We start from the raw sequence: 18982 nt of genomic DNA, 5'->3' as shown, positions 1-18982 counted from the left end.
AAGAAAATTTTGTTGGAGTAGATTTATCCTAGGTTATGTAACCTAGGTTAGTGAGGTTGATGGCACCGAGCTATTCCTATAAAGCACATGGAAAAAATTAAGTCACTAGATTCAGCAATTAAGTCAAGTTTCTTGGAGGACTGCCAAGACTATAAAGCGAGGAGATAGTCATCACTGTAACGTGACCACAGGGGGATTAGGAAGGGGTTCTTCACACAGTTTGAATTCCACACCTGGAAGATTACATTTATTTATTACTATTTAAAATATAGGCATTTCTATGAAAAGATGAAAAGAGTTCTTGGTCAGTCTGCCTCAGTGTAAATAAATTTGAGAGTCTCTCTCAAACAACCTCATTTTGGCAACTTGGTTTATGGTACTGGTTCTTGGACTTGGCTGCTCACTAGAATCATCGAGAGAGACTTAAGAAAAGTAATGACAGAAATCCTAGAAAATTGGACTGTGATGATCATTGTACAACTATAAATGTAATAAACTCATTGAGTAATAATAAAAAAGTTAAAAATAAATAAAATAAAAAAATAAAACAAAAAATTAAAAAATAAAATTAAAAAAAAAAAGAAAAGTAATGATGCATGGAGTCCTATCCTCAGAGAGTCTATTTTACCCTGGGGAGTGCCCTGGGCATCAGGATTTAAAAAAAAAAATCTAGGTGATTCTAATCTCTAGCTAACTTTGAGAACCACTAGTTTACAGGGAGAGAAATTGCTCTGGAATGAGAGCGGCCTGGTTCTCATCCCAGCAGTGATGCTATCAACCGTGTGACTTTGGATCCACCTTTTTCATTTGACTTCTCTGGGAACTTATTTCCCTTGCTATAAAAGGAGAATAATAATATTATCCATTCGAGGTTGTTATGAAAGGAAAATAAGATGACACATATAAAGTGTTGGGCACCAATTATGTACTCAAATCTTTCTTTTTTGCCCTACCTAGGGATGGGGATTTTCATTGGGGGAGGGATATTTTCTAGGTAGAGAGGTCTTTGGATATTCTGGAGAGAGGAGAACTCTGTGTGGGCACAAAAAGCCTGGGAATTGAAGGCAAAACACTGAAAGTCGTGTGTGTGTGTGTGTGTGTCCGTGTGTGTGTCCATGTGTCTGTGTGTGTAAAATTGGAGAGGGACAAATTGCCAAAAGTGGAAAGAGTAGCAAAACAAAGTGGGTAATATAAGCCCTGAGGAGCCTGCCTTTGTTCTTCCAGGCCCCATGAAATCTTGTTTTCTCAGAATACTGACCTGATCTTCAGAAAGAGGGACTGTGTGCACTGGGATGGGCTGCCAGAGTAGGTTGGGGTTCCAGATGCTGATGCCTTCTGGAGGAAATAGGCCTGCAAGGTTTGTCATTGCACTCATCAACGTTCGGTCAACATCTGTGCTTCGAACATAAACCTAAAGTGGGACAATCAAAGCAGAATCCAATTGAGAGGAATTGTTGTTTTTGCCCCCCTTGTGGAGTTGATAGTATACTTGAGAAAAGGCAAGACACCCGCATCAAAATATTAGCAGACATTGTGGTAGCATCCTGATCATGACACCTATTAAGGAAGAGAGTATTCTGAGCATGCCATGGCATAAAGCAATCTAGTAGGATAAGAGCTGAATTGACAAAAGAGACCAATTAAGTGACATCTACTTGCCAACCCGGAGTATTTAACATAGGTCTCCATTTTGAACGTAATCACATTCATGCTTTTTTTAGGAACAAAATACTTATGTAAAGAGGAGTACCTTTGTAAACAAGATCTCTGACTTGTATAAGTTCCCTGGAAAACAGGCAAGAGCACATTTACAAATACATTATGTTAAATTCTTTCAAAGTTCCCCACATTAGCTTCCCGACTTACCTGTTCATGTTTATAGGACTCGTTCAAGAATTTTTCATATCGTTTCCTGATATATTCTCCAAGTTCATAATGTTGCTCCATGCCCAGCTATGGGAACAAATCAAAGCAAAAATTAGTGAAGGTAAGTCCTGTGAAACTATGAGTCTCATCTCTCCTCTTTGCATGTGTAGAGTGAACAGTGGTGTACTTTAATAGTTCCACCACAACAACACATTTTAAAATGAAAAATAGGCAGAGAGCTGTAATCTTTAGACATGACTCCCTGAGAAAACTCAATTCATCATCATTCAGACTTAACACAGACCTTGCTCAGTTCATGGCTGGTGATGGACCTAAGTAAATGGTTCATCTCTGCGGTGCCGTGAGCACTGAGTGCTTCATCTTTGTTGGTAGAGCAATATCAAGGGCTGGTTGACCATATGGAAGAAATTCAACCATCTGAAAAGAGGTTGGGCTTGATGAATCTAAAGATCACTCTCAACCTCTGGGTGCAATGGTTTATTATCTGCACCATTCACCTATGTCTGATTCATGAAAAACTAGAGCCTATTACTCAAAGTGTGGTCTGTGGATCAGCGGTATTACATCACTTGGGAGTATGTTAAAAATCAAATTAAATAGGCCCCACCCTTGACCTACTGAACCAGAATCGTTTGGGATGGAACTCAGGAATCTGTTTTTAATAAGCACATTAAGATTCTGGTGGCAAGCAATCCTTGAAGTGTTGCCTTAGCTCAGTGATCCTCAAGCATTACTGTGCATCAGAAGCAAAATTATCTAGAGTGCTTATTGAAATGCAGATTCCTCAGCATTTCCCCCAGATTCCAGGTCATCAGATCCTGGGTGTAGCTCTGGGATCTGCATTTTAACAAATGCCCTGGGTGATTCAGGTCTATGTCGTAGAGTGCCATCCTTTGGGTAACATGGCATTCAAGTCTCTCTTTAATCCAGAGCCTGCCTCACCAGTGCTTCAGAAATCAGAGAAGATGTGGTCTATGTGGCTTCTCCTTGGCTCCACTCACTAATTGCCACTCCTGGCTACCCTTCTAGATGGGAAAAGAGGTAGGAAAAGAAAAATGTGTGCTTTGAGGTTTGTGAGTTTCCTGAATGACCCAGGTAGCTGAAAAAGCAGATACTTTGGATGTAATTTGTTGTTCTAACATAAAGCTAACTTTTAAGAAAGTAGTTGTCTACTATACAGCAGTGGTTTTCAAACCCTAGCATGCACAGAATCACCTGGAGGACTTATTAAAACAAAGATTCCCAGACCTCATCCTCAGAGTTTCTGGTTCAGTTTGTGGGGCCTGAGAATTTACATTTCTGAAAAGTTTCCTGGTGGTGGCGCTTGACAGAGACCATTTGAGAATCTTTGAACCATAGAACTCAAAGAGAATCATTACTTCGTCAATATGTAGATTGGAAGGACCCAGCCAAGGGCAGGAATTTGATTTCTAGAAACTTGCTACTTCAGGAGTGGCCTTGTACCAGCACCATGGGCATACGTAGGAGTATGTCAGAAATGCAGAATGCTGTACAGTAGAAAATTGACAGAACACTGTAAACCAGCTATAACGGAAAAAATTAAAATCATTATTTTTTAAAAAAGAACAAGAAATGCAGACTCTCAGGCCTTGTCAAACCCAGTGAATTAGAATCTGCATTTTTAACAAGAGCCTCGAATAATTTGCTTGCACTTGGAAGGTTGAGAAACACAGATCTAGGAGAACCTGGTGGCTGGTCAGGGGAATACCAGAAGAATCCAGATCCCACAGTCTGGAAGAAACTTTGGTCTTACTAGAACCAGCAAGGGAACAGGAGTCTCTACAGAGCCACCGGTGTTACAGAGCAGCCTTGAGTGTTTCTGCTTCTTGTTTTTTGTTTTTGGCAGGGTGGGAGGGGTGGGGGGTTGGTGCTCCTACAGCACTGGGAAGTTCAGGGCCAGGTCAGAACTTACACCTTGTGCCTCCAAAGAGAATAGCCCCCAACTCTAACAGGGGAATGGGGAGGGGCACTGGAGCGTTGCCTACAGAGTGTTTGTTCCTCAGCTCACCTTCTCCTGTGCTCCTTAGGAAGAAGGGCTCCCTGTGCTTACTTGACCACCTTTTTTTTTTGTCTTCTTAGGACTGCACCTGTGGCATATGGAAGTTCCCAGGCTAAGGGCAGAATCAGAGTTACTGCTGTACCACAGCTCACAGCAATGTTGGATCCTTAACCCACTGAACAAGTTCAAGGATCAAACCCATGTCCTCATGGATACTAGTTGGGTTAATTATTGCTAAGCCACAGTGGTAACTCTTTACCTGACCAAAGAAGCTTCCATCCAAATATATCCATCTGTATTGGGATGGAACCTTCTTTGGTCAGGTAAGGAGTAATTTCGGCATCAGCACTTACAAAGAAATCGTATTTCCCTAATCCTGCCTGATTCAGGATTATTTTCTACTTTCTCAAGTGGAGCCTGAGAAACTCAAGGGCTGGCTTATAAGTAATTCTTTTCTCTCTTCAGCATCTTCAAACTCATGTATTTTTTTGTTGTCCATGAACAATTCTTATGCTTTAATAAAGCCAACAGAGTAAAAAAGATCAAAACAGACAACCCTATACAATTTTCCAACAGTTACTAGTCACTAGGGGTAAATTGGTCATGATCAGAAATTCTTGAAGCTAATCATTCATGCCTCTCATTCCATAATCAAAACATATTTTCTTTCTTTCCTTCTCTTTCTCTTTCTTTCTTTCTTGCAGCATGCAGAAAGTTCCCGGGCCAGGGATCAAACCCATGCACAGAGGTAACCCAAGCCGCAGCAGCAACAATGCTGGATCCTTAACCTGCTAGGCCACCAGAGAACTCCTCAAAACATTTTCAGTCCCAAGTAACTCTGCAAAACACTTTCCCAGATCTGAGTAAAGTAGTTACAAGGTTTCGACATATAACAATCCCACAGAGTCTCCCTTGAAACTCATCAGCAACCTTTAGCTAAAAATCCAGCCAACCTGAGTGAGTTGTCCAAATCCTTGTGGCCATGAGGATTCCTTAATAGGGTCCTTAGGAAAGGTTTCAATGGGACTTCGGTCTCCATGCCTGAACACCTGAAAATAGATTGAGAGAGTAATGTTACCAACTCAGGTGTTTTGCTTCTGCTCATCATGATACATTTTCCTCTACATCGCTGGTTCTCAAACTTGGCTTCTCACCTGGGAAATTAAAAAAATTCTGAGGACTGGATCCCACCCCTGGTGATTTTGATATCATTAGTTTGAGATGCAGCCAGAACATCAGGATTCTAAAGACCGTGGCAGGTAAATTTCAGGTTAAGAAGAACTGTTCTAAATTCACGAATTGTTTTCTAGTGGCTCATCCTCTTGTGATTCACATTACCCAAAACACAGGCAAACTGTCAGTGAACTGCTACTGTTTCAGGTAATGTGAGTGACACAGTGATGAGCCATTAGAAGTCAGGTGACCCACTGTGGAGACTGGTTTGCATATCCAGATAGGGCAAGACTGAACACAAAGGTTAATAATATCACCTCACTGCAGACAAGCTCTGATGCGAAGTATTTCTTAGTTAATTATGTAATAACATCAATAATGTTTTTATATATAACAAAAATAGTGGCTCTTAAATGCTACATATTTTTTTTTGTGTCTTTTTAGGGCTGCACCTGTGGCATATGCAGGTTTCCAGGCTAGGGGCCCAATTGGAGCCGTAGCTACCGGCCTACGCCACAGCCATACCAATGAGGGATCCAAGCCGCATCTGCAACCCACACCACAGCTTACAACAACACCAGATACATAACCCACTGAGGGAGGCCAGGGATCGAACCTGCGTCCTGATGGTTACTAGTCAGACTTGTTTCCGCTGAGCCATAACCTGAATTCCTAAATGCTACATACAATTTGCATTGAGCCAATGCAAATGATTGCATTGAGCCAATGATTTATTAGTTTTGAGGAGGTGAGGGATAAAGGACTTGCAAGTGGGGGATTAGAAAAGCTAATTCTCAACACTTTAAAACATACGTATGACTGGGTCACTTTATTGTACAACAGAACTTGATGAAACATTATAATTTAACTAAACTTTATTTATTTATTTATTTTTGGTCTTTTTGCCTTTGCTAGGGCCGCTCCCTTGGCATATGGAGGTTCCCAGGCTAGGGGTCTAATCAGAGCTGCAGATGCTGGCCTACACCAGAGCCACAGCAACACGGGATCCGAGCTTCATCTGCGACCTAAACAACAGCTCATGGCAATACCGGATCCTTAACCCACTGAGCGAGGCCAGGGATCGAACCTGCAACCTCATGGTTCCTAGTTGGATTCGTTAACCACTGCACCATGACAGGAACCCCTTTTTTTAAATTATTTTTTAAAATTTTTAATTTTTTAACCATACTTTAATAATAAAAACATACTTCTGGATTTGTATGCATGTCATCATGCTACTCTGCACATTGTACTCCTTGGGGAGAGTAGTGTGGACTTTTGAAACCTTGGTTCTTTGATTCTAAAATGCTCTCTGAATAGAATAACAAACAAAACACAATGCTATTTTACTAAAAAATTTTTTTTGAATTGGTTATTATCTTTAACAAATGCTTTTAAAAAGATTTTTATTATAGTTGATTTACATTGTTTCATCAATTTCTCCTTACAGCAAAGTGACCCAGTCATATATATGTATACATCCCAGAGCTATTTTATAAGCAAAAGATAAGGAAAGAAAAACCTCAAGAAATACAAGATGAAGTCTGCACTGATGTCAGCAACCATTTTTAATACAGAGGAGGGCTGCATAACACCTTTTATTCTCTGAGATTTCCTCTACTTTTCACTCACACTACGTGGTTAAGATACTCCATTGAAGAGAAAGCCAAGAGCCTTCTCCTTTGAAATCCTGTAAAACAGTTCAGCAGAGACAGAGTAAGGAAGTCTGAAACTTTTGTCATCTTTGGGATGGAATTCCAGGAAGGTGAGGGAGGCTTCAGAGACCTGGGTTGTGTTGCAAGTATTTGAGGAAAACTAACTCTCTTAACTGGTAAGAAATTAAAACCTCAGTGTAACAGAATACAGCAAACAGAGGGACAATGGTGTAGTGACCTTAAATTATTTTGGTCAGATAAGGAATTTCTGTCATGAGTGGTCCCCCCATGGCAGCAGGAAGGCTGCATACTCTCTGATGAGCATCTACAGTTACTAGAAACTAGAGGTGACTTGGTCCTGATCAGAAATTGTTGAGACGAATCACTAGTGCTTCTCTTTCCACAGTCAAAACATGTTAGACTTTTTAGATGCCAGATAATTGTGCAAAACACCTTCCCAGATATAAGTAAAGTTATTATGTGATTTAAAAAAAATTTTATTATAGTTGATTTACAATGTTCTGTCAATTTCTGATGTATAGCAAAGTGACCAAGTCATAAATATATATACATTCTTTTTCTCATATTATCTTCGGTCATGTTCCATCACAGGTGATTGGGTATAGTTCCCTGTGCTATACAGCAGGGTTATGTGGTTTCAATAGATCATACACCCCACATTTTCTTAGTTTCCAGTGTTTCTCAGCCTTAGCACTGTTGATATCTGGGGCTGGATAATTCCCTGTTGGGGGCTGTAGGACGTTTAGCAGTGTCCCTGGCCTTTGCCCACTAGATGCCAGGGTGACAGTGAAAAGGTCTCCAGACACTGCCAAATGTCCCCTGGGGGCCACCCCTCCCACTTCCTGTTCAGAGCCACCGAGTTGGGCAAAGAGAAGCTGGATGAGAGACATTGTAGTAAAATTTATACCACTTCCTACCAGCCTATAACCACAATAACTCCTCAACACTATCTGAAGGCTTGCTTTGTCCTAGAAGCTATACTAAGTGCTCCTCATACATTTAATCTTCTCATCAATTCTACAGAGCAGTTACTATCATTATCTCCATTTCACAAAGAAGGAAACTGACCAAGGTCACACAGCATGTAAAGAGCACAGCCAAAACCCCAACACAGGCCATATATCTCCAACACCAGCTTCTGAACCTGTGTAAGAGGCTCACTTCTCTCTGCTCAGATACACCCCTTAGCATTCCACCAGTGGACCATCTAGGATCTGGGGCTTCTTTATGAATTCTACTTTTTCCCTCCGACACTGGAAGTTGTAGGTGTGTAGGAAGTAGGGGGTTGTGTTGCATCAGAGGAAACCAAAACCTTGATGTGAGAAACAACCCCAAACATTATTTAAAGACTAAAACTAAGGTTATGCAACTAAATGACAGCATGACCTGGGTGTGTGTGTGGGGGGGGGGGCGGGAAACCAGTGTGATCCATTTAAAGGAGTGTTTTAAAGAGCGGAGCTGGAATAAAACCATGAGACTTGGGCAATGTTTCCTACTCTGTCCTTATAGATCATAAATAATTATACTCCCTTACATTTCAGTAAACTTTCAGGGTTTCTGAGGTACTGGCTAAAACATGCCCTGAACTCTTTAGAAGGGATGGTCCACAGAAACACTTAATAAACCACACCCCACCTCCTGAGCTAGACATCAAAGAGTGTGTGTGTGTGTATGGGCGCACGCGTGCACTTGTGCCCTGAAGCATATGAAGGTGAAGCATATACTTGAGCTTCTGGAGTTTCTCCAGTTCAGCTGAAGCCTTTGGACTATACCCAGGCATTATTTAAGTCTGTGGAAGGGCAATCTTCTTAACTGTGGCTCTGCCAAATATATAGCTTCTGTTCTCAGTCCAGCAGTCAGACTCTATCAAATCCTTTGAAACCTAAGACTATGTTACTAGCAGTAGGACCGTTTGCACCATTGGTAATTGTAAAATGAAGACATCCAAGTTAATAACAATCCCTTACGTTTGTGCCACCTTCCCTGGTATTGCATAATCCTTCCCCTGAAATCTCTTGTAATTCTTACAACTCTGCAAGGGCAGGTGGGCACAACTTCTGCCTTGAACAGATAAGGAAACTGAGGCACAAAGAGGTGGACTAAGCCGTGGGCTCCATGATGGGAGCCTACATCTCTCTCCACCACATCACATACACTTCACTCTTTTAAATCACAGGTAACTTTTTGAAAAAGAAGAATGGTTTGGTGACTGACTCTGTTCCATCAAGTCTACTAACCAGATTTGGTGCCTTTCTTAGGATGTGGAGGCCCTGAGGACACCATGTCCGGTCCCTCTTCCCTTGTAGCAGTCAAGTACTCCTTTTAAAAGTATCAAACAGCATAGTCTCTTGATTTGCTTAGAACCCTCTAATATACCCTCATTCTATTAAAACTTTTTTTGGTGTGTGGAAAATCAGAAAGTTATACAAAAGTATATCTTTTTACAATGAGTTTTTATAATGAGCCCCTATGAGTCCACCATTTATTCCAGCTCATGTGTGGCATGAATTCCTCTGCTGTCCTTTCCAATACATTGTGTTCTAGCCTCAGGGCTTTCATGTTCCATCTGCCTGGAATGTCCTGCTTCTGCATCTCCTGGCACATTCACTCAGCCACTACATTCAGGCTTGTCCTGAGAAAAGCAGCCTCTGCAGAGAGGCCTTTCTTGTTCACCCAGTATCAAGTATCTCCTGCTTGATCTCTCTCCCATCTCATGGTTGCATTTTTATCGTTGGCATTTTCTTGTTTTTCAAATTGTGTGTGTGTGCGTGTGTGTGCATGTATGGCTCCCCCTCTCCCCAGAAACTCCCTGAAAGCAGAGTCCTTGCTGTCATGGGTACTGCGGTATCAACAACAGAGCCTGGCACACAGTAAGTACACATATAGTGCTTTGTTTTGCTGCATGAATGAATCAGGTTTGGTTCAGCTCCTTCAGGTACACAACAGCTTTCTTTCCAATCTTCTCATTTCACAGGCTTTTGAACTTTCATCCCTGCTTATCACCATGGTGTGCTCCGTCTGCTCCTCTTCCTCCTTTATTTCATTCTCTTATCTTTCGCCTCATACCCAGCATTAGATATTGCCTTTGCTTTTAAAACAGTGAGTCTGTCCCTGGATTAGATTAGAGTCCAATAAACCATCATATTGTTCTTTCAGGTTTGGAATTCAAGACACATGGTACAACTTTGGGATGATTCTGGAAATCCTAAAAGGGACCTTGGCTCGTGGCATTAAACTCCCCTCCCTATTTATTTTGTAAGCGTTCTCCAAGTCATGAAAATCTCTTGATGCACAAACTTTGCCATGGATAAAAGTTATTTCATTTTCTTCTTTTAGGAACTGAGAAATAACTCTATTGGTAAAAAGAATTAAAAAGTGAAAGTCTAGGGAGAAATGAATGAGTTGGGTAAATGAATAGCACTTCAGAGGTAAGAAGGGAAGCTGACTGCTTGGGTGGGAACACGTCATGCACTGGCCTCGAGGAAAGCAGACAGGCCTTGGGCATCCAGGGCCCAGGAGCACAGAGGTCTGCAGGAGAGGGGAGGGATGAAGTTTTTATACTGTGTACAATTGCCTGGTATCTCAGAAATACTCTGGGTTTGAGTAACTTAGACCTGGGCTCAAACCCCTACTTCATCAACACCTCACAGAGTGACCCTGAGGAAATGATAAACTTCTGCATGTCTTGATTTCCCTCTCTACAAAATGAGAAAATCATTATTGTCCATGCAGAAGAATCATGAGAACTAAATATGCAATATCCGAAAAGCCATCATCACACTACTGAACACCTAGGATGTACTCAGTATGTGAAATTTGTTATTATATTTGTCACTATTATTTTCCTGGTCATTGTTATGTTATCCAGGCCTTTACCTTAGCTCCCCACTCATACTTCCTTTCCTGTTGCAAACAGTGTGCAGCATATTGGGGCAGATGAGAACTATCCGTTGAGCAGAGGGAAATATTTTTTTCTCCTTTGAGAAATACTTCTATTAATTTCTAATCATCTCTCCCCTACTTTTATTTCCCTGAGGATAATTAATTCTTCCTTTGGATTTAGGACAATTTGAAAGCAAGTGCCTATGGTGGCAACCCTGCTGACTGAAATGTCTTGAGCCCAATATAATTTTCCTGATGAGTGCAACACCCTGAAAATTTGCAAGATGCATTGGCATAAAAGTGGGAGGAGCTTTGCATATGCTAACTGAGGTGACCTTCTACTTGTCCCAGCACCAACCCTCAGTGCACAGTGGTCTGTCCAGCAAATGTGCCTCAAAGGCCTGCAGGTCCCCACAGATGGCTGTGCTACTCCTTGACCCTGGCAATTAGGGAGCCACAGCACAGGGGAGAGAGATGAGGAGATGCTGTTTGTCAGCTGAGGCATGAGCTGATTTTTCTTTCTTTTTTTTTTTTTTGCAGGGTAGAGTTTTATCTGGTACATCTTTCATCGGCCAGCCCATAAGTTAGAGATGTGCCCCCAGATGGTTACCTCTGAAGTCCCTAGGACTCAGTACTCCACTGAAAGTTCCAGCCCTTTCCACTACTCTATTTTTTTTGGGTTTTTTTAGGGCCTGTACCCCCTGCATATGGAAGTTCCCAGGCAAGGGGTCAAATCAGAGCTAAAGCTGCTGGCCTATGTTGCAGCCACAGCAATGAAAAATCTGAGCTGCGTGACCTACACTGCAGCTCACGGCAATGCCAGATCCTTAACCCACTGAGGGTCCTTAACTCACTGAGTGAAGCCTCGAACTTGCATCCTCATGGATCCTAGTTGGGTTTGTTGACCGCTGAGCCACAACAGGAACTCTGTTTCCAGTACTCTCATGTGATACCAAGACAATATTACATGACTTATGGGGTCATTTTGGGGATTCAAAAAACAGAATGCAAAGAACATGGCATCTAGTGGATGCTTTCAATACAGTAGCTGGAACTGTAATTCTTATTTCAATTGATGTGAAAAAGAGGTTTATAGGCCTTGAGAAGTTTCTGCATGTATTCAAAGGTGCTGTTCAAACATAACAATGAAGATGAAGCAAAGAAAAGGGCAAGTAGTAACCTAATCTAGCCAGATTTCTGAAGGAAAGGACAAGTGTTTCAGTAGATTATTAAGTCAAAGTTGAAATGAGTGAAAACTGTTTAACTCATTACATTTTAAATGTATATATTTTTTCCAGTTTTTGTTGGTTCAGGGGCTCAAAGCCGAGAAGAAAACCTATCAAAATTAAAAAAGGCAGGAGTTCCTGCTGTGGTGTCAGATAATCAGGCGGCATCCTTGCAGTGCCAGGATGCAGGTTCGATCCCCAGTCCAGCACAGTGTGTTAAAGGATCGGGCATTGCCGTGGCTGTGGCATAGGTTACAACTGTGGTTCGGATCTGATCCCTGGCCCAGGAGAGGCCAAAAAAGAAAAAGAAAAAGAAAAAGAAAAGCATGTAACTGCTTCATCCTTGGAGAATAAAAAGAAAAAAATATTAAAAATTTGCTATTTTAATTAACTGGTTATGTGAACATGAGGTAATTGTGATTATGTGATTATAACACTATAGTTACCTAAAGTTAGGCATTTACCAGATAGACTTATGAGTACTTTTAGGTATTAACTCAAGCCTCACAGTAACTCCACAAAGTACTTATCCCCACTTTACTGATGATGAAACTGAGACCCAAGGAAGGTTAAGCTACTCATCCATAGTTACACAGCTTGTAAGAGGTTGAGCTGGTATTCACACCCCAGAGGTCTGATTCATGAGCCTGCACTTTAACCACTATGCTGTATGGTATTGTGTAGCACACAATATTATAATTTCGTTGGTGTTTATAGCTCATATTCTTTTTGAGGAAGTTCATATGGTTGATGCCTTTCATGTACCCCATCTCCATGGCATCATCATCTTTCCAACAACCAAAATTAGAAAACAGGCTCGTTTTGACCCCATGCTCTTCCTTAATAGCCAGAGTCAAGCCATGAGGATTCTTCTTCTTTCACAATTTTTGAAAGAAACTCATCCTTTCTTTTCCAGGTCTGCTGCTTTCTGCTCCAACTCGGGTCTTTGCTCTGCTTTTCCCCTCTGTGTTCTCCCCTCCAGCTTCTCCCGGCCTCAAGCCACATGTACACACAGACCTGTGTCTCTCCCAAGAGAAAATAAGTTAGAGTTCACAGGTAGGGGGCACTTGAGCACAAAGTTAGCATAAGGGAGTTCCTGTCATGGCTCAGCGGTAACAAACCCAAAAAGTATACATGAGGAGGCAGATTCGATCCCTGGCCTCAGTCAGTGGGTTAAGGATCCGGTGTTGCCACGAGCTGTGGTGTAGTTTGCAGAAGCGGCTCGGATCTGGCATTGCCGTGGCTGTGGCTGTGGCCAGTGGCAGTGGCCGGCATCTGTAGCTCTGATTTGACCCCTAGCCTGGGAACTTCCATGTGCTGCAGGTGCGGCCCTTAAAAAAATAAAACAAACAAACAAACAAAAATCAAAAAACAAAGTTAGCATAGGTTCTATTTGACATGATATCTAACACCCTAAGTTGTATTTGCTGAAAAATAATGAAGCATCATCTAGAACCTTGAAGGCATAATGTTAAGTAAAATGAGCCAGTCACAAAAAGACAAGTAGTGTATGATTCCACTTACATGAAGTATGTGGAGTAGCCAAATTCACAGAGTCAGGAAGTCAAATGGTGGTTGTGGGGGCCAGGGGAGGGGAAGCTGAGGAGTTACTATTTAATGGGAACAAAGTTTCAGTTTTGCAAGATGAAGAGAACTCTGGAGATGGATGGTTTCAATGGTAGCAAAAAATGTGAATACACCTAAGGCCATTGAATTGTATACTTAAAAATGGTTCGGATGGAAACTTTTAGGCTCTGTGTATTTTACCACAATTAAAAAAAAAAAGAATTAAGGATCACCTAGATTTTTATCCAAAACATTGGAAAGCTTCTGTTTTAGACTGATGATGAACAGCAACACCTTATGGTTCATGGTTCACACTTTCATATGTATATCACGCCATTTAAACCTAAACAGGTCTGTGAATAGAAATTATCGTCATGGTCATTATTTCCATCTTTGAGTTTAGGGAATCTGAGACTCAGCTGGATTAAGTGACCTCTTCTTGGTTCTATATCTGATAAATGAGGCCAGAAAGTGAGTTAATGAAAGTTCAACGTTTTCCTAGGTATGGCTTTCAACTTCCATTTAGCACATAGCATTAGAAAATCGACAACACCATCCAGCCACCAGCTTGGGGGGTAACCTGCCAAATTTTTGCCTTCCTAGGAGGACTGAGGAAGAACTCTGAAGGTCTGTGGCCCCTGGAAGCGTGATGGCCAGCACCATTTGAATTTACCTAACTACAGTGTGGAAGTTACCCAATCTGTGACACGCTTAAAATTTGGAGGCCTTTTGCATCAAGGACTTGAGTAGAAATTTCACATGGTTAACCACAAAGAATGAGAGGAGCTACTGTGTGACTTACCATCCTTTTCTTTGTAAAACTTAGTGGAATGAGAAGGAAGTTTTCTCTTTGAGATCACCTGAACTTATGGCTTTTCCCTAGCTTTGGGGAGAGAGAATGCTTTAAAATGGCATTTTTCTATTTATGGATGGAATAATGATATGTGGGATTACTTTGCAAAATTCCATTAGGAGTATGTCAGCATGTGGATGAAACAAGGTTGCCCATGAGCAATAATTATTGAAGCTAGTTGATGAGTATGTTGGGACTCATCATACTTATTATTCTCTCTATAAATTTAAAAATAGCAATTCTCTTCTCTGAGGGTGTTTTATTGGATGTTCTGGAAAAAAAGAGGAGGTGGATTTTGTAGTCAATATTTAGGAAATGCAATTTACTAGATCCTTTCCCTGAAAGCCACAGAACATATCAGAATATTGAAGACTCTGAAAAGTACTGCATTTTGGAGGACGTTAAACACAGTTTAATCCACATTTTTCTTCCCAAAACTTATTTGACTATCGAAACCCATTTTTTAAAATCAAGCAACACCTGTTAACAACTTGTCAAACTTAGCATTCCCCAGGATGCACACTGGTGAGCCTGTTTTAAAAGAGCATCTGGTAATCCTGTTCCTTGAGAGAGAATAAGGACAGTTTCCTGCTCTTTCCAGCAAGAATAGTTTTTCAGAATTGAGGAAGATCAATTTTTCTTGGATCACAGCAGAAAAGCAAGGAAACCACCAGCTGATGATGAGTGAAGCCAATACACAAACCTCCACGGAAAGAAAGACCTCGGCTCCACGTGCTGGGTTAGACATCACATAGCAGGTGCAAAATGTGTCTGGTGATTAAGAGCAGGTTTCTGGGATGACACAGCCTGGAGTTTAAACCCTGTGTGACCCTGGACAAATTGCTTCATCTCTTTGTGTCTCAATTCCTTCATCTGAAAATGGAGCCGGTCAAGTTAATAAGGATTTTACAAAAACCTTATAGAACAGTTGCCAGATTTATCAATCAAAAATGCAGGATGCCCAAACATGGCATGGGAAGATATACATATACTAAAAACTATTTGCTATTTATCTGAAATTCAAATTTAATTGGGCATCCTGTGTTTTCTGGTAACTATTTTATACGTTTGTTGGGAGGATAATGTAACACTATCCATACTGAAATCTCAGGACAGTGTCTGGCACATAATACAGCGTTTAAGTTGGTTGTTGTCATTAATGTTACCACTTTAATCAGAGGCACCTTTCTATTACTCTGATTCTCCTAGTAATTTTCTAGAGAATTCCCTGGGTATATAATTGAAAGATTTATAATCAGATATTTTCTATAATCAGTGAAAAAAAGACAGTGGTATCTCTGGCTTAAATCCTTAGATGGAGGTAGTTTTGTAAGGGTAAAGAAAGATGTCCTGGGAATTCCCATTGTGGCTCAGCACATTACAAACCCGAATATTATCCATGAGGATGAGGGTTCGATCCCTGGCCTCTCTCAATGGGTTAAAGATCCAGCGTTGTGTGAGTTGTGGTGTAGGCCGGCAGCTGCAGCTCCAATTCAATCCCTAGCCTGGGAACTTCCATATGCTGCAGGTGTGGCCCTACAAAAAGAAAGAAAGATGTACTAAATTGTTCTTAATCTACCATTAATGGAAGAAAGCTGAGATAGGAAAATTGGTTAAATTAGTCTTGTAATTGTTAAAATTTTCAGTTCCTAGAGAGCTAACTTTGTAAGGTTTTTCTTAGGGAAAAATTAACTTGGCGTCCCTGAACGCACATTAACCAAGAATGGAGAGGGAGAAAAGAAACCCACAACAGTTTGGTAGCCAAGGGAAGTCAGTCTGGCTGTAGTCTAACATGGAGGAGAAAATGGACCACATGCAGTTAACTGAGAGTTCACTGTAATCTCTCAAAAAAAGATGATCCCTTGACCAGCGTTTCACAGTGTCCACAGCGTAATTTCTTCAGAGTCCCTACACTTAATGCACATGTTGGCAAGGAACCCACAGATATAAGTAAAAGTCTATCTCACATGGATTTTCCTATATAATGTACAGAATATCATACAGCTGCTGCTGCTTTTTTTTTTTTTTTTGTCTTTTTGCTATTTCTTTGGGCCGCTCCTGCGGCATATGGAGGTTCCCAGGCTAGGGGTCTAATCGGAGCTGTAGCTGCCAGCCTACACCATAGCCACAGCAACGAGGGATCCGAGCCGCGTCTGCAACCTACACCACAGCTCACGGCAACGCTGGATCGTTAACCCACTGAGCAAGGGCAGGGACCGAACCCGCAACCTCATGGATCCTAGTCGGATTCGTTAACCACTGAGCCACGACGGGAACTCCAGAATATCATACAGCTGCTGCTGCTTCTTTTTAACACAGAAGCCTGACAGCTGGTGGATCGTTTGTAAATAAATTAATGGTCTATTGCTCTGGTTCTCTCTCTCATTGCTGACTCATGACCTAAAGATTTACTGAACTAAAAATCATGATATGCATGAACATATGGATATGAAATTTTCCTATAGAAAGGAAAGAAAAAAGTTCTGAGTATAGCAAGCTAAGAAAAATAAGAACGTCATGTGTAGGTAAAAAGGGATCTCTCAAAATCATAAAAACAAATTTTGGATATTCTTTCGGAAAGAAAATTTGCTTCTTATATGCTCCATCATATACAAAAAAAAAAATGTGCTGAAGAGATTGAGAGAGCCTGTGAAAGTCAAGGAGAAAGTCAGAGGCAGAGAGAGTGAGTGAAACGCAAAAAAAAAGAAACAGAGAGTCAAAGACTAAGACAGAAACCAAGAGATATAAAGGGATTCATCCCAGGACTGATAGTAAAAAGTGGTAAATCCCCTTTATTTTGCAAACTCTTCATATTTTTAAAAACAAGGCCAACAGTATATTTTCTTTCCTTGAAAACATGCATTAACTGCCCCACCCCCTCTTCTACCTCACCACACAGAAAAACATGTTTTTAATGGTCAGTCAAATTATGTATCAGGAAATCATCCTAAAATTCCTGTTTAGTTTCACTTTTATGCTTCAAAGTCTTTTATACACACACACATATATATTATATATACAAGTAGATTCTCTAGTTCCCTGATAAACAAAAAGGGAAGGAGCTACTTAATTCAGAAAATGACAGTTTTTTCGCTTGCGGAAAAATAATCGTTAAACTGAATGAAGCCAGTTTAGCTTCTGGGGCTACACGGCCCTAGAGGACGCGTCTCCTGGACTTGTGTGGCTGTCAGAATGAATCTACACTCAAGACAGTTGTAAAATAGATAAATAACATTGGCAAAGAAAAAATAATCAAACACACTTTGTCAGGACATGTTTAATCTTCGTTAAAAGGAACTTGCAAAACTTGCTTATTCACTTTCTGAGTTTGGTCTCCCAGAGACGACACTGGGGTAAAATGAAACCTGACACTTGGTTTTCAGACCCTGCTGGTAACAGTTTGAAGGGAAAAGTAATGAGGAAAAGTCTACTCACCAATGTCACAAATCTTAGCTCCTTGGGTTCCACACCGAGGTCCAGCCGGAAAGAGAACAGAAGCAGGAGGCTAGCTGCCCTGGGCACACGGAGGGCTGTGGCTCTCATGTTGGGGAGAGTGCTTCTGGCTAGAGCCTGGAGGTGCTGCTTCCAGGGCACAAAGCCATTAGAGGGGAAGCTATTTAAACAAGGGATTGAAAGGGAAGGAGGACCTGGGAGGAGCCAAGGCTTCTGAATAGTAAAATCTCCAGGTAGTTTGGGCTGGACTTCTGGATTTAAGTTAAAACACTGAGACCCAGAAAGGGAGAGCCATTGCTCAAGGTCACAGAGCACATTAGAAAACATGTCTTTGTAGTTAATCCTTTCTTTAGATGTGGTATGATCCAAAGTTTGATGTGGCTGTTGCTTGGGAAAAAGATCAACCCCAATTTTGGAAACTGTAGGCCAGTGATTGATAATCTCTTTGGTAATCCAGAATTAGAGGGAGATTTATATGGAAGGTATCCAGAATTAGATGGAAGGAACTGCATATACCGGCATATTTTGGGTCTCTTCTCCAGGCCAAACATCCTTTTCTAAAACTCTCATGCATTTTTAAGTTGAAGAAAGTAAGAGCAGTATTACTTTGAGGATTTTTAATCAGTCATGCTTTAAGATATTTGGGGCTCATCTGAGGTTTCTTAAAATTAGGATTAGACTGGAGTTCCCATCATGGCTCAGTGTTAATGAACCCGACTGGGAACCATGAGGTTGCGGGTTCGATCCCTGGCCTTGCTCAGTGGGTTAAGGATCCGGCATTGCCGTGAGCTGTGGTGTAGGTCTCAGACATGGCTTGGATCTGGCGTTGCTTTGGCTCTGGCGTAGGCTGGCAGCTATCACTCCAATTAGACCCCTAGCCTGGGAACCTCCATATGCCGCAGGTGTGGCCCTAGAAAAGACAAAAAGGCAACAACAACGACAACAAAAAAATAGGATTAGTCTGACACAGTTTGAAAATAACAATAACAAAATAACCCATGGCTCTATGTTGTTAGTTACCAGCTCTGGCCAGGAGTCTTACAGTCTGGATGAGTCATACCCTTGTTCCTCCAGCCACAACCTGACTGAGGTATTTAGCTTTCCGTCTCCAACCTGTCAGCCCCATGCGGGCTAAAATGGGATTTTTTTCTTTCATCTTTTTGCCTTTTCTAGGGCCGCTCCCTTGGCATATGGAGGTTCCCAGGCTAGGGGTTGAATCAGAGCTGTAGCCGCCAGCCTACACCAG

At 41.4% G+C, this 18982-nt stretch overlaps 1 protein-coding gene across 3 annotated transcripts in view; it reads right to left on the bottom strand.

Annotated features, from left to right (window-relative positions):
* The window catches only part of ACP3 (acid phosphatase 3), a 94918-nt gene extending 76981 nt beyond the window's left edge, over positions 1-17937 (bottom strand). Inside the window, exons 1-4 of one of the 3 annotated variants that reach the window (XM_047782676.1) lie at positions 17719-17937; positions 4861-4956; positions 1867-1953; positions 1259-1411 (exon numbers count right to left, since the gene is read on the bottom strand). In XM_047782676.1, the coding sequence (XP_047638632.1) occupies positions 1259-1411; positions 1867-1953; positions 4861-4956; positions 17719-17826 (444 nt within the window). In that variant the 5' untranslated portion in view covers positions 17827-17937. The remainder of the gene's footprint in view (positions 1-1258; positions 1412-1866; positions 1954-4860; positions 4957-17718) is intronic. The other 2 variants (XM_047782695.1, XM_047782685.1) reach the window with 2 other exon arrangements.
* Positions 17938-18982: the final 1045 nt, after the last annotated feature.

The sequence above is a fragment of the Phacochoerus africanus genome, chromosome 1 (genome assembly GCF_016906955.1).
Source record: "Phacochoerus africanus isolate WHEZ1 chromosome 1, ROS_Pafr_v1, whole genome shotgun sequence".
NCBI lineage: Eukaryota > Metazoa > Chordata > Mammalia > Artiodactyla > Suidae > Phacochoerus > Phacochoerus africanus.
The sequence above is the reverse complement of the archived record's forward strand: the minus strand, read 5'-3'. Positions and strand labels throughout refer to the sequence as shown.